General features: G+C 46.0%; 1 protein-coding gene across 1 annotated transcript; it reads left to right on the top strand.

The window, feature by feature from the left end:
- The first annotated feature begins 292 nt into the window (after window positions 1–292).
- On the top strand, window positions 293–3,762 carry LOC127326027 (uncharacterized). The gene is made up of 2 exons (XM_051352858.1): window positions 293–794; window positions 3,211–3,762. The coding sequence occupies exons 1-2, from the start codon at window positions 355–357 to the stop codon at window positions 3,698–3,700; spliced, it is 930 nt and encodes a 309-aa protein (XP_051208818.1). The 5' UTR covers window positions 293–354; the 3' UTR covers window positions 3,701–3,762.
- The last annotated feature ends 11,858 nt before the right edge of the window (window positions 3,763–15,620 follow it).

The raw sequence follows: 15,620 nt of genomic DNA, 5'->3' as shown, positions 1-15,620 counted from the left end.
TACTATTCATATTATCCATGTGAGTACGAGGTAAGCATGTGTAGAAAACATGTACTTCGATCGTGTCCTGCAGTCGTACCTACACGCCTGTGGCTGTGAATCACGTACTACGCATGTGTCCCAATCACGCGCGCATATTCCCTCCTCGCCCTCGCCATGATGCTCCCATTGATCACCACGGAAGGACCGCCATGTGGGTGTATGAAGTTTCTTGTCCTGTGGCGTTGGACCGCGGCGAGATCCTCTATAAAGACGCGACTTCGAGGGTTCGAGTCTTTGAGAGGCAGCTATACTGGCCGAGCTTGGTGTCTGAACAAGCGACTACTGGCACAGAGTCGAGCTATCTGAACTAAAATGGAGCTCAATAGAGGTGCCCTGGGTGGAGGGCACGGCTACGGGGCGCCGGACGGGATGCAGCTGCGCCGCCGGGAGAGGGCGCTCGAGGCGCAGCTGCACGAGCTGTTGTTCCCGTCCACATCACCGTCTCCGACCAACGGCGTCGGCTTGTCGTCGTCGTCCGAATTGTGTGGCTCTGGCGAGCACGGAAGCTCGATGGTGATGGTGCCGGCGTCCTGCAGTGGCGGCGGCAAACGGCGGGGCAGAAGTAGCAAGAGAGTTCTGGATAAATGCTACTCGTTGCAGGCCGGTGGTTGTTCGGCTGCGATAAATGCTACTTGTTGCAGGAAGAAGAACCAAGGGAAGACGACGACGCTTGTCACAACGGTGCCGGGTTTCGACGGCTACCAGTGGAGGAAGTACGGCCAGAAGCAAATCGAAGCAGCCCAATACTCCAGGTAAATATTGTACTACCACCATTGGTTTTAATTGCTAATTCAGTAGTATAGATTTCTTTCTCCATCAGCTAACTCTCCATTCAGTTGTTTCAGTCGTTTAGGCACACTCTTTTATCACAAAACTAGTAATGGAAGCTAGTAGATCGGTAATACTGTTACTTTCCTATTCCTACCAGTAAGCAGTACATGCCAAAGAAATAAAATTTACTGAGCAGACTCATGAATAACAAAACAAACTTCCCTTATACTAAGCTTAAATTATGTGAGTACCATCTACGAAATGATTTCAGTGCTCTGGAAGGTTAAAAATGTAGCAAGTGGAACAGCAAAGAAGCATGATATGTTGTGAAAAAAAAAATTCAGCTAACGCTAATATTCCAATCTAGCCCGTGGTTTAAACTTCATGATCTGTTCAACATCAAAGAAGAGAAACACTGCAGGGACAAATTAAAAAGTAATCACGTAATTGCATGATGAACAACACACCATGCATGTGATTCCATTTCTATCTACAGGAAATCTCATGCCAAATCCTTTCAGCCACCACACATTTGAGTTACATGTTGTGCAGACTCCTTTTAAATCTGCAAGACAAACCATCTGGTTTAACAACTGACTAGATTGGTAGGTATTATATGTCTCGAAGCAACCTGAAAAATATCTGAAGTACTTTGCAACATCAATACTCCCTCCGATCATGCACCTAGGCAGTCTCTGGCGTGTATTAAACACGATCATAGGTAGTACAAACTAATTAAAAATTACATTGTTCGTCGTGATGCAGCCTTTTTAGCCCATATATGGTTACCACGCCCTTGGCTTATCCAAATAATGTTTACCTAACAAAAACTTGATACATCCCATGGATTAATTTAGCATCATCAGAACCAAAGAAATGTAACCGAACAATTATTTCCTTACACCTGAGAATCTATTAATTAGTTGACTTACCACTACATAGGATGATGTGAGAAAATCAGAAAAGCATATCCAAATGGAGCGATAGAAAACCTTCGATTTGTTTACTCCAAAAATGCTAATAGCAACATGAAAAATATCAAATGTATGTTGCCAAGGAAGAGACGCTGATTCATCATAACGGAATTTACTCTGCACAAATGAGTAATGCACAATATCAGAGATTGGACTTCAGGTGCTTGGTGAGCACCCGTATCCAGACCGTGTATACTGCATCAAGATCCGTGCAAGTTCTTTTTTCCCCTCTCAAACAATTTCTCATTTTTGTATCTCTCACACGACAAATGTTTGAACTCGAAATTTTGCAGATCACGTAAACATAACAATTGGAATGTGCGAAATATATTTTGAATTTTTTATGTCATTGTCTATATATGTATTTCAAGAATTAATTAATTTATTTTAATAATTTAAAATTTAATTTTGCACAAAAAAATTCCAAACTATTTTCCTCCATTCTATTTGTTATTTTTAAGTGACTTGCAAAAAAATCTAAGCAAAATATTGTATAATTTGAGAGATACATAAAAGAAAAGGACAAAAAATAGGAAGGTGCGCAGAGCGCACCTGCTCCATTCAACATTTCCCATGCAGAACATGTTCGAATTGCATTTTTTCCATACCTTAAAATGTCCAATAGAACTAACCACCAGTCTATTAAAACAGAAATAAGTATCTGCACTCTTCTAGATAGAGGAAAACTAAAGGAGAATACTTAATAATACGGCAAAATATTTATAAAAAACAACTATCCCGAGCACGTGAAGGGAACTGGGGGTACAGGAAGTTAATAGGAGAATGATTCGAAAAGAAACCTCCATCAATAACATCCTAGACAAAATTATGGAGTCCAACAAGGCAATTGCAGCGTGTGTTTTGCTGCTGATCAAAAGTCCATCTTACTGGCCAAACTACTCCACTTCCTTGTTTTTCGAGATCGGGGGTTTTGGCCGCGCTAGGTTGTGGCCCCGGCGTTGTCGCCCTGGGGAGCTATGTGAGGGGTTACACAGAGACAGGTTCTGCCGTGGGCCGCAAATAGATTTTGACGTTGATAACATGTAAGCTATAAGAAACGTAACTTCATTTAAATGCTGTTTAGCTTCCTTAAATGATTCCACCTGACCATTTTCATTAGCAGTTTAGCACTAACCACCCACATATTGTGTATTTGATCAGCTTTTTAAGAGCCAACAAGTAACCTTTTGTAGTTCAGAAAATCCTTAAGAAATAAAACACATATGTGCAATAGAAATAAGTATTAAACTGATTAAAGGTACCCAACCAGGAATGATTATTTCTATTGTCTATCCAAGTTCTTAGATTCTACCGAATCTTATTCTACATATATATGAGTACAACTGAAAACATATAAAAAAACCAATGAATAAATTCAAATTAAAAATATTACTCAGCAAGTAATTGATTTCATCCATGGCAGGAGTTACTACCGGTGCACCCACAACACGGACAAAGGCTGCCAGGCAAAAAGGACGGTGCAACGCAATAATGACGATGCTGGTGACAGTGGACCGCCGAGGTACACGGTGGTGTACATCTCGGAGCACAGCTGCATGGTGACCGAGGAGGTGGGGGCGCCGACTATCCTCGAGACTAGCACAAATAAAACAGCTGCTCCAGGGATCGCCACCTTCTTTCCTAGCAGCTCTAGTACTGCCATCAGTACCGGCACTCAGTCCCTGGCGAGCTCGGATACCACATGGAGTGGTGGCACCATTGCTAGCACGAATCCGGCACCGAACGAGTGCTGTTTAAGCATGTTTGCAGTCGATGGGGACTGCTGGGACGAAGACCCGTTGCTCCAGCAGGATATGGACTTCGTCGGACCGATGATGTCACCGGTGCACGCCGTGGCAGCAGATGGAAGTTGGATTCATGACTTGTTCGATAATGAGTCCGCGTTTGGTTGATTTCTGAATCTTTGTAGATTGTGAGTACATAGTACAATTATTAAGTTGCCTATTTTCTAGTACATCTGTTCAATCACACAAGTTAAATTTTCTTGTTTAATTTTGATTTCTAGGAATGAATTGCCTGTCTGCACATGTATAGAATTCATCACTACACTATAAGTATGGCTTGCAAATAAGCAGCCGGATCATACAATCACATGGGAATGGTTCTTGTATAGTGGAAGAATCCATAGAAGAGGCATTTTCTAGAAAATACCGAGACCGTTGTGGACGGTCACTTTTCAGGCACGGGTGGTAATGGAAGCCTGGATAGACAGGGGGCTGGGCTCTGTCGGTGAATGCCAAGGTGACACCATGGTCACCTGCGCAGCCTCCATCATCGAAGGAGATCATCCCCTTCGGAGGCATACCCCAGGCCACAGTGTGGGGCTAGATGCCACGTTGCCAAAGAGGGCCATGGAGCTTGCGAAGTCTCTGCGATTTATTACATGTTTTGTTTCTACTCCGAAACTATATTTTGTGATGTTCCTGATAGTGTAGTTGTTGGCAGAGCTGGTAAGCCAAGTGTTTCTCTTGGCAAATCACCTTTTAACAACTAGAATGGTGAGATCTTCCTAACACTTTCAGAATCTAATCTTCCTGAACTGATCATCCAGACGACGAGGCTGTGTACGCCGTGATGTGAAGATTAAAAAAATGGCTGCTGGCCAGCCATGCTTTCCTTGTCGTGTGTAGTTTGGAGTAGAGTTTAATTCAAATCCTAGAAGCAGCAGTTGTATTGCTGCTGGTTCAGACCTTTGTAGGCTCTTTTCTTTTGAACTTGTGTATGTGTCCAGAACGCTGTGGTTTTGTTTTCAAGGAAAATGGAGCCGGGGAGGGATCCCTGTTATTCTTAAAAAAACAAAGATATCCATAACTGATGACACAACTTTTTTTTCGATCAAGGAGCATAGCTCCAGTATGCATCCAAAGGATGCACACAACTTTCTTCTTTATTAAATTATTCGCAATACCTTACAACAGGATACAAAGATCAATCTCGAAGCCTCCTTCCTAGCGACAACTCGCTATACCTACGATGAAGGGGGGGACCATGAACAAGGCCATACTTCCTGACGGTACAGCAACACACATCATCCAAAAAGCAAAACCCTGAGGGTGTGCCATTGCACACATCACAGAGTTCGCAACCACCATCTATCTCAAACCCATCTCCAAGCGAGATCAACGTATTAACCGTGCCAGGCCTGCAGTCTCGATGTCATCATAACACCAAACAGCTCCACCATCCTGCCCGCGTCCAGCAATCCTCGCCCGTCTTCGATACCCCGCAGCTCCACGCCACTGAGAATCATCGATGACGATGAACACCACTCCACCAAAAACCACCTCCATCCAGCCGCTGCTCAAAAAAATGATGCCGCAAGAGGTAGCACGACGCAGGAAGCGCCATCATCGTCCGATCCTGGCTGGATCTAGGGTTTCCCCCGGAGCAGCACGAGTGAGTTCCCGCGGACTACGACGATGATGCCTTCAAGAAAGAAGCGACGCTTAACGCCGCCATCGCCCGCCAATCTTGACACGGTTTTCACCGACAGCCGCGAGTCCCCAATTCGGCGAGAGCAAACGGAGAGGCCAGCAAAGATGATGCCTTCGCAGGGGAACAACGCCAATAGCTGCCGCCATCATCCTCCAAGAACGAAGTCAAGGCTCGGTGTTCACCGGTGGCACCTTCGCCGCTAGCTCATCGTCGACTAGATCTTCATCGCCGGGGTAGAGGGATCTCATGATCCGCCACCCCAGCAACCAGTCGACCTCCTCCGGCGAAGAAGAAGGCCGCCTCCACCGTCGAACCCAAGGCTGCTGCCCCGGGCGACCTCGTACCGCGGGAGAAGCCCAAGATCATCGCCCCTCACCGGCGAGAGGCAGAGGTGTTGGAGATATTCCCAAGAGGCAATAATAAAATGGTTATTATAATATATCTTTGTGTTTATGACAATGTTTACATACCATGCTATAATTGTATTAACCGAAACATTGATACATGTGTGTTATGTAAACAACAAGGAGTCCCTAGTAAGCCTCTTGTATAACTAGCTTGTTGATTAATAGATGATCATGGTTTCGTGATCATGAACATTGGATGTTATTAATAACAAGGTTATGTCATTATATGAATGATGTAATAGACACACCCAATTAAGCGTAGCATAAGATCACGTCATTAAGTTATTTGCTATAAGCTTTTCAATACATAGTTACCTAGTCCTTTCGACCATGAGATCATGTAAATCACTTATACCGGAAAGGTACTTTGATTACATCAAACGCCACTGCGTAAATGGGTGGTTATAAAGGTGGTATTAAGTATCCGGAAAGTATGAGTTGATGCATATGGATCAACAGTGGGATTTGTCCATCCCGATGACGGATAGATATACTATGGGCCCTCTCGGTGGAATGTCGTCTAATAGCTTGCAAGCATATGGATGGTTCATAAGAGACCACATACCACGGTACGAGTAAAGAGTACTTGTCATGAGACGAGGTTGAACGAGGTATAGAGATACCGATGATCAAACCTCGGACAAGTAAAATATCGCGTGACAAAGGGAATCGGTATCGTATGTAAATAGTTCAGTCGATCACTAAAGTCATCGTTGAAAATGTGGGAGCCATTATGGATCTCCAGATCCCGCTATTGGTTATTGGTCGGAGAGAGGTCTCAACCATGTCTACATAGTTCGCGAACCGTAGGGTGACACACTTAAGGTTTGATGTCGTTTAAGTAGATATGGAATATGGAATGGAGTTCGAAGTTTTGTTCGGAGTCTCGGATGGGATCCAGGACATCACGAGGAGGTCCGGAATGGTCTGGAGAATAAGATTCATATATAGGAAATCATTTTCTAGGTTTGAAAATGATCCGGTATTTTTTTCTGGAAGGTTCTAGAAGGTTCTAGAAGAGTTCGGAAGAAATCAGGATGGAAGGTGGAGTCCCAGAGGGAATCCACCCACCTTGGCCGGCCAACCTAAGGGAGGAGGAGTCCCACTCCTCCCCATGGTGGCCGGCCACCCCACCAAAGGAAAGGGGGAAGTCCCACTCCCCCTAGGTTTGGTCATATGGAAGGTTTATGTTGGGGTCTTATTCGGAGACTTTTGACCTAATCCTTGGGGCTTCAACCTATATAAAGAGGGGAGGGGAGGGGCTGGACGGACACACCAAGACCACCATGGCCGCACCCCCCAAGAGCCCCCTCTCCCAGAAACCCTAGCGGTTCCCTCCTCCCTCTCTCTCTCTCCCACATAGCTTAGGCGAAACTCTGTCGGAGATCTCCACCACCACCACCACCACGCCGTCGTGCTGCCGGGATTCCGAGGAGGATCTACTACTTCCGCTGCCCGCTGGAAAGGGGAGAAGGACGTCGTCTTCATCAACACCGTACGTGTGACCGAGTACGGAGGTGCTGCCCGATTGTGGCACCGTCAAGATCTTCTACGCGCTTTTGAAAGCGGCAAGTGATCGTCTACCGCAGCAAAGAGAGCCTCCTCTTGTAGGCTTTGGAAATCTTCAAGGGTTAGTCTCGTTCATCCCCTCGTTGCTCCCGTCTTCTAGATTGGATCTTGGCTTGGATTGCGTTCTCGCGGTAGGAAATTTTTTGTTTTCTATGCTACGAATCCCAACAGTGGTATCAGAGCCGTGTCTATGCATAGATGGTTGCACGAGTAGAACACAATTGTTTTATGGGCATTGATGCTTTGTTGTCTTTAGTTCGAGTACTTTGCATCTTTGTGGCATGGTGTGATGAAGCGGCTCGGGCTAACTTTACATGACCGCGTTCATGAGACTTGCTCCACGTTCGACATGCAACTTGTATTGCATAAGTGGCTTTGCGGGTGTCTGTCTCTCCCACCATAGTGAAGATTCAATTTACTCTTTCTATTGACAACACTAGTATCACCATTTTGGTTCATGTTCGTAGATAGATTGGATCTTACTCGAAAACCCTAAACCACGTAAAATATGCAAACCAAATTAGAGACGTCTAACTTGTTTATGCAGGGTTTGGTGATGTGATATGGCCATGATGTGATGATGAATATGTATGAGATGATCATTATTGTATTGTGGCAACCGGCAGGAGCCTTATGGTTGTCTTTAAATTTCATGTTGAGTAGTATTTCAAAGTAGTTGTAATAGTTGCTACATGAGGTGAACAACCATGAAGACGGCGCCATGGACCTTGACGCTACGCCGACGATGATGGAGATCATGCTCGTTGACAAGGGATTAACTTGTCAATGCCTATGGATTGTAGGCTAGGGTTTAGTTAGAAGTAGAGGGTAAGTAGATCTCGAAGGTTTCAGCCGAAAAGTACTCGACGATTGTGAAAACTAGGGTTTGCAGACAATGATTCGATTCTCTCTTTTGTCCCTCGACTCCCCCTTATATATGAGGTGAAGCCGAGGGACTCGTGCTATACAAGTTTACAGAGTCCGGGACGGTTTCTAACTCGTCCCGCCAGATTACAAACAACACTTCCTATTACAACTCTATTTCTTCCTTAAACGCATCTTGGGCTCCCGAATCTTCTTATTCTTCGGGTAGTGGGCCTTCAATAAACCCCGGGTACTATATTCGGCAGGCCCATTTGGGATGCCTATGTCAGTAGCCCCCGAGATTTTGCTTGAATTGTAAAGTCAGGGAAAATCTCCACTGTTTATTTTTACCCGAAAGCCTTAACTTTCTATATTTCTTCTCATAAAATTCTATATTGTACAGGGATATTGGTAATTGGGGCTAGTTCATCTGACGGATCAGGTACTAGTTAACTGCTCTAGTGGCAATCCGCAAAAACCTACTTCAAAATCACGTCCCTGGACATGATCTCGGGATACTGGTGTAAACTTCGACAGGTGCCGCTTAAGGTCTTACCATTCTGTCGAGTCCCAGTCAAATTTATCGGGTACCTAACGCGTCCGTTAGGATTTTTCTTCGTATATGTTGATACGGATAAAAGTAGCAGAGCGCAGTCTTCGGCGATGCCACGCCCAGCAGAATGGATTCTGGGGTCTTACCTTCGCAAATTTGCGGCATTCAGAAATTGATCGCAACTTTGGCGTCCTGAGAATATATTGTCGAGTGCTTTTCCGGCTGTTGGAATGGCACATTTTATTGAGTCAAATATGACTTATATTGTTCTCCCGATGGGAGTATATGTAGAGTTAATTATAACTCGAAATATACTCTCTTGCTCTTCTATTTTTCTTTTGTTAATTTCATCGGGCACGCGAACAGCGTTCCCGATGGGAGTAGCCCCCGAGGCTACAGCCAAGAACTTGTGCTTGGTTGTAGGCTCAACATTTTATTCCACCTTGTCGCTATTTTGTCATTATTTCGCAATATGAACTCTTTCCTCTTCTTCTTCTTTTCTCTCTTTATTTTTATATTTCTCGGGTGCGCGAACAGCGCTCCCGATGGGAGTAGCCCCCGAGGCTACAGCCAAGAACTTGTGCTTGGTTGTAGGCTCAACATTTTCTATATTGTCATACTCGAAATTTTACTTTTTGTCGGAGTAGCCCCCGAGCATTTGGGCAAAAACTTGTATTTGATCAAAGGCTCCCGAAGTATTGAATATTTCATCCTGTCGCCAATCTCTGAATACTTCCTTGTCGACATTCTTCACTTAATCAAATTTACTTCATCCTTGACAAGTAGTCGTGAATTTTCTGTCCTGTGGGTCCATTGCTTTCACCACGTTGACACGTCGTGCAAGTAGTGGACACACGTCCTCCTTTTCTGGCGCACGTACGGTAACGCCTATTTCAGTAAAAATACTCTTTTGCCCTTGTGTCTAGAAGATCCATCCTCACCACACGATTTCTTCATCCAACGGCACACTGCTTCACCCGAATCTTATATAAACCCTTCTTCAACCTTCGTTCATCCCCTCGCTTGCGCCGCTCACCTGTTCCTTTTCGCAAAACTTCCCCTGCGCCCAACTCTCTCCAATCTTCCGTACGCACATACATTGCTCTGCCCAGTGCCGTTGATGCCACCGCGCACGCGTCTGACTCGCCACAGCACGCCGGAATCCAAGATGGCCGCCGAGGATTTTGAGTGGGAGAGATCCAAAATCTCCAATCAAGACATCAACACGCTGAAGAGGCTCGGCCTCATGACGAAGGAGGACGCCATCCGCTTTCCTAGCGAAGAAAGCTACCCCAAACCTCCAATGGAGTATCGGGTTAGTTTTGTTGATCATCTCATCCGTGGCCTCTCTACCCCAATTCATGATTTTCTCCGCGGTCTTCTCTTTGTTTATGGGATTCAGCTGCACCAACTGACTCCCAATTCCATCCTCCACATTTCTATTTTTATCACCCTTTGCGAATGCTTCCTCGGAGTCCCTCCTAATTGGGCTCTGTGGAAGCGTATTTTCTGCCTCCGCCGCAATGGCTCTCACAACGTCACCTATAACATAGGTGGCGTTGTTATCTGTGTCCGCACTGATGTCGATTACTTCGACGTCAAGTTTCCCGACTCTGTCCAAGGATGGCGCAAGAGATGGCTCTACATCCACGAAGAAAGCGCCAATTCTGTGGAGCACAACATAGTTCCTTTCGACGGAAGTGCCAGGATTCAGCGTCGCCGTTCCTGGGATGCCGAAGCTTCTGAAGAAGAGAAAAAAGCGACAGAGGCGCTCATGGCTCGTATCCGTCATCTTCAAAACACTCGAGGCAAAGAGCTATCTGGTGTTCAAATTACTGCCTACTTCCTTAGGATTAGAGTGCAGCCTCTTCAGGCTCGCAAAAATCCCCTTTGGACGTATTCTGGTGAAAATGACGCCAACAGAATCTCCAGTGATCTTTCTGTAAAGGACTTGGAAAAATTGGTTCGAAGAATTTCTCGATTAGGCAAGAAGGATCCTATTCCCTCCTCCTGTCGAGTGGAACCATACAGTGCTTCCAATCCTCTTCCCGAGGTATTTTGTCTTCTTGAAGTTTTATCTTGTTTTGAACTGTTCCTCGTATCTTATTTGCAGTGGTATCTCACTTATTCTCTTTTGTCACTATTTCTTTGTAGAATCATCCTACTATGGCTTCCCTTCCTCCTCTTCCTGAGGATGGAGAGGTCGAAGAAAGAGCCGTTGTCGATGATGTCAACCAGGAGACCCCCTCCTTTGCAAAACGCCTGAAATACTTCGCTTATACAATTCTCCCTTGACCACCGTAAAAGCTTTGGAGCGTCGAATTACTCGCCTTGCTTCAACTGGATCATCGGGTATTTCTTTCCTCATGATGTATGATATGTACGGCTGCATCCATGGTATCTGTATCACCATGACCAAGTCCTGATCCTCTTCTTCGTCCTCTTGCTTTTCCTTGGCAGCTCCCGGGGGTTTCTTCTCCTTCTTTTTTGACTTTGTTGGCTTAGTGGATCTCTCTGTTATCTCTTCCCAGAATACACCTGGCGGGACTGGAAGGCACTGTGACCCGATGTTTGCAAGAACGTCGGCTTCGTCGTTGCTCAACCTGCTAATATGATTTACTTCGCATCCATCGAATAACTTCTCAAGCTCGTTGTACACCTCCTTGTATGCCATCATGCTATCATTGACTGCATCACATTGGTTCATAACTTGCTGAGCCACCAACTGTGAGTCGCCAAAGATTTTTAATCGAGTTGCTCCGCAGGCTTTCGCCATCTTCATCCCGTGTATGAGAGCCTCATATTCTGCTTCATTGTTAGATGCGTTAAGGAACGTCATCCGGAGGATGTACTTCAATTTGTCGCCTTCAGGTGATATGAGTACTACTCCTGCGCCAGCTCCTTCTAGTCTCTTGGACCCATCAAAGTTCATGGTCCAAGTTCTCGATAAATCTGGAGGTCCTGTATTTTGCAACTCCATCCATTCTGCGATGAAGTCTGGCAGTATTTGCGACTTTATTGCTTTTCTTTTTTCATACGTGATGTCCCGAGGGGAAAGTTCTATTCCCCAAAGGGAGACACGACCCGTAGCTTCAGGTTATTCAGTATATTTGACAAGGGAGCTTCATTGACCACTATGATCGGGTGTGCCGAAAAATAGTGGCGCAATTTTCGTCTTTGTCGTGAACACTCCATATGCTAGCTTTTGGTACTGAGGGTACCTTTGTTTTGAAGGTGACAAGACTTCGCTCACGAAGTATACTGGCCGCTGCACTCCATGGATTTTCCCTTCTTCTTCTCTTTCGACAACTAATACCGTGCTAACCACTTGGGGCGTGGCTGCGATATATAGCAGGAGAGGTTCCTTTTCCTTTGGAGCCACCAGGATTGGTGGTGTCGAGATTTTTCGCTTCAGATCCTCGAAAGCTCTGTCGGCCTCTTCGTTCCACTGGAATTTATCTCCTTGTTTTATCAGCGCATAAAATGGTAACGCTTTTTCTCCTAACTCGGCGACGAACCTGCTCAAAGCTGCGACTCGCCCGATTAGCTGCTGTATTTCTTTCAACTTTGTTGGCTTTCTCATTGTTACTATGGCTTGTATTTTGTCGGGATTTGCTTCAATCCCTCTTGCCGAAACTAGAAACCCCGAAGTTCTCCTGTTGGGACGCCAAAAGAACACTTCGTCGGGTTCAGTTTGAGGCAGAATTTGTCGAGGTTGTCAAAAGTTTCTTTGAGATCCTCGATCAACGTTGTCCCCTTTTTTGATGTTATGACGACATCATCGATGTATACTTGCACGTTTTTCCCGATCTGTGTTGCTAAACACTTCTGCATCATCCTCTGATATGTTGCTCCCGCATTTTTTAGACCAAAGGGCATTGTCTTGTAGCAAAACACGCCGTAAGGTGTAATAAACGCTGTCTTGGCTTCATCATCTTCTTTTAATCTGATCTGGTTATAACCAGAGTATGCATCCAAGAAGGAAAGACGTTCGCAACCTGCCGTGGAGTCGATAATTTGATCGATCCTTGGGAGGGGAAAGTGATCCTTAGGACAATGTTTATTGAGGCACGTAAAGTCGACGCACATGCGAAGGACTGTCGTGTTTTTCTTCGGCACCATCACTGGGTTAGCTACCCATGTGGCTTCAGAGATATTTCTCTGATAAAACCAGCTTCTTCGAGTCGATTTTTTTTTGTAAGCATTGCTTTTCGGTTTGGTTCCGAAAAAAGCCCCAAAGGTTGTCTGATTGGTTTAGCTGTTTGATACAAATTTATGTGGTGCTCGGCAAGTTCCCTGGTACTCCTGGCATGTCAGCTGGACACCATGCAAAGATTTTCCAGTTCTCACGGAGGAACTTGACGAGCGCGCTTTCCTATGCGATATCCATATCGTTTGCGATAGATGTCGTCTTTTTTGGATCTGTCGGGTGAATCTGCACCTCTTTAGAATTTTTCTCTGTGTTGAAAGTTGATTCTTTATTTGGCCTTCCAGCGTCTGGCAGTACGTCGTAATCAGTCATGCTTTTTGACGCCAAGTACTCGGCTTGCATCCCAAAAGTTTCTGCCAACCTGTGAAAATCCTTGTCGCACTTATCGGCTAAGGCAAAGCTTCCCTTGACTGTGATTGGTCCTCTCGGTCCGGGCAACCTCCACAACAGGTATGTATAGTGTGGTACTGCCATAAATCTAGCATATGCTGGTCGTCCCAACAGAGCGTGGTATTGTGATGGAAAATCCACGACTTCAAATTCGAGCTTCTCGATTCTATAATTTTCTCGGGTCCCAAATTGAACATCGAGATTGATTTTTCCCAATGGATAACTTGGTTTCTCTGGTGTGATGCCGTGGAATCTTGTGTCTGTTGGTTTCAAGTTTGCTAAGGATATGTTCATCTTCCTCAATGTATCTGCATACATGAGGTTCAAGCTGCTGCCGCCGTCTATGAACACTCGAGAGACATCAAATCCTGCGATAATCGCTGGCGAGAATAAGTGCTGACTGCCCTGGTCGAGGAACTTGCTGCGGATGATCTGCTATTGTGAAGCCGATATCTTGTCCTGACCAATTAAGGTACTCAACTGTTGGTGGAGGCATTTTCTCTGCCATAAACACCTGTCGTGAGATTACTTTTTGAGCTCTATTGGACGGCCTTCCCTTCTGAATCATCAACACTGCTCCGTTGGAGTTAGGATCAACATAGGGTGGTGGTGCAGGTGCTGCCGCTATTCTTAGCTGGTGTCGATTGTCCTCTGTAATCGCGGGAGGTGGCGGTAGATGAACCTCGCTCCTAGGCTCCCGAGGGTTTCTCTGTGCTGCTCGAGCGTGAGCATTTTCTGCGTATCTGAACATTGCCTGAAAATTTCGACAGTCTTTCTGCAGGTGCCCTGACTGTCTTTTCCCGTTGCTGTCGAGGAAGAAGTGCATCTGGCACGGTCCGTTCAGCATTTCCTCGGGGGACACGAAAGGTCTTGGAAACCTCGGCCCACTATTTTGCCTGTTGCGTGAATCATCCCTATTATCACCTCGCTGTTCACTGCTTCTCTGGTAATCATCTCTATTGCCTCCTGTATTTGTCCGAAAACCTGCCGAAATTTGTTCTGGGGCGTCGTAGTTCTGGTACGTCCGAGGAAATCTTCGCCTCGGTTGATAGTTTCGACCACGGTCCTCCTCTGGCGACCTGTGTCGTTTGTTGTGGACAGCGTCTTCTCCATCTGCCCATTTATTTGCTATCTCCATTAACGCGGATACTGTCCTTGGATTGGTCCTTCCCAAATCCTCGACAAAGTCTCCACGCCTGACTCCTGCGACAAACGCATCTATTGCTCTCTCGTCAGATATGTTTTCTGCCGAGTTTTTGATGATATTCCATCTCTGGATGTACTTTCTCATTGGCTCATCTGGCTTTTGTCGACACGCTCTCAACTCCTCTAACGATGCGGGTTTTTTGCACGTGGATCTGAAGTTCTTGACGAACACGTCCTCGAAACTTTCCCAGCTGTCGATGGATCCTGGAGCGAGTTTCTTTATCCATGATCGTGCGGCACCACTCAGGTGCACCTGGATGCTTTGCATGGCTGTTGCCCTAGTTCCTCCTGTCAGCTTCACCGTCTCCGGATAGTCGACTAGCCAATCCTCTGGATCTTGAAGGCCGTCGAATTTCTTGAAATTATCGGGTAACTTGAATCCCGAGGGACTCGCGTTTTCGGACTCTCCTCGTGAAGCATGGTAAGCCGCACATATCTTCGTCGTTAAGTTCTGGGGATTGCCGATGATCCCTTCTGCTTTGCCGCGCTCTGTCGACTCTTGCTTGTGCTGCTGTGTCTCTTGCTCCACTTGGCCCTTCAGGTGCTGCCGCTGTTGCTGCTGCTGCGGGTCGCGGACTATTTTGCCTTGCCACTCCTTCCGGGAGGCGTTGATATAAACGCTGTCCCCATAGCTACAACTCATGCTACCGACATATTGTACATTGTTTCCCTTGGGTCACCCGGAGGTGGTTTAGATGCAAGGATAAAAGCATGTGTCGCCATATACCCAGCCTCTGGTGTCTTAGGGATGATGTTTCCTCTTGTATCTATCGACATAAAGGACATGTCGAGGTTTTGAACCAAGTGCTCTCTTTCCGCTTCGGGTATGTGTTGCAGTCTTGACCTTGCTCTGTTCCGCGCCTCCCGATGGCTATCACCCGTAGTTCTAGATTGTCGACTTAGATCTGCCCTTCTCCTGCTGGATGCAGAAGCTGCCTCCTTTCTCCTGTTCAACTCAGCTGTCTGTTTTTCCAATTCCCTGGCAGCTCGTGCGAGCCTATATTGATATGCTTGCAATTCTTCTGGTGTGGCTGTGGTAGCCATTGGTTCTGTGCCGTTCATAGCTCTCGCAGCTCTGTCCCACGTTGCTTGTGAAAGTTGAACTCTATCTCGCGGCTCTGGCCCGACGTATTTGTTGCCCAAGCCTTGTCGCAGATTGGAGGGATCGACGTATGGAT

Source organism: Lolium perenne, chromosome 1 (assembly GCF_019359855.2).
Source record: "Lolium perenne isolate Kyuss_39 chromosome 1, Kyuss_2.0, whole genome shotgun sequence".
NCBI classification, from domain to species: Eukaryota; Viridiplantae; Streptophyta; class Magnoliopsida; order Poales; family Poaceae; genus Lolium; species Lolium perenne.
This window is presented reverse-complemented; position numbering and strand designations above follow the sequence as displayed.

What these genes read in the sequence shown, in the direction of transcription:
- LOC127326027 (XM_051352858.1), top strand. Translation starts at nt 355, where the DNA reads ATGGAGCTCAATAGAGGTGCCCTGGGTGGAGGGCACGGCTACGGGGCG. An exon ending in GAAGCAGCCCAATACTCCAG is followed by an intron (nt 795 to 3,210) that starts GTAAATATTGTA and finishes CATCCATGGCAG; the next exon opens with GAGTTACTACCGGTGCACCC.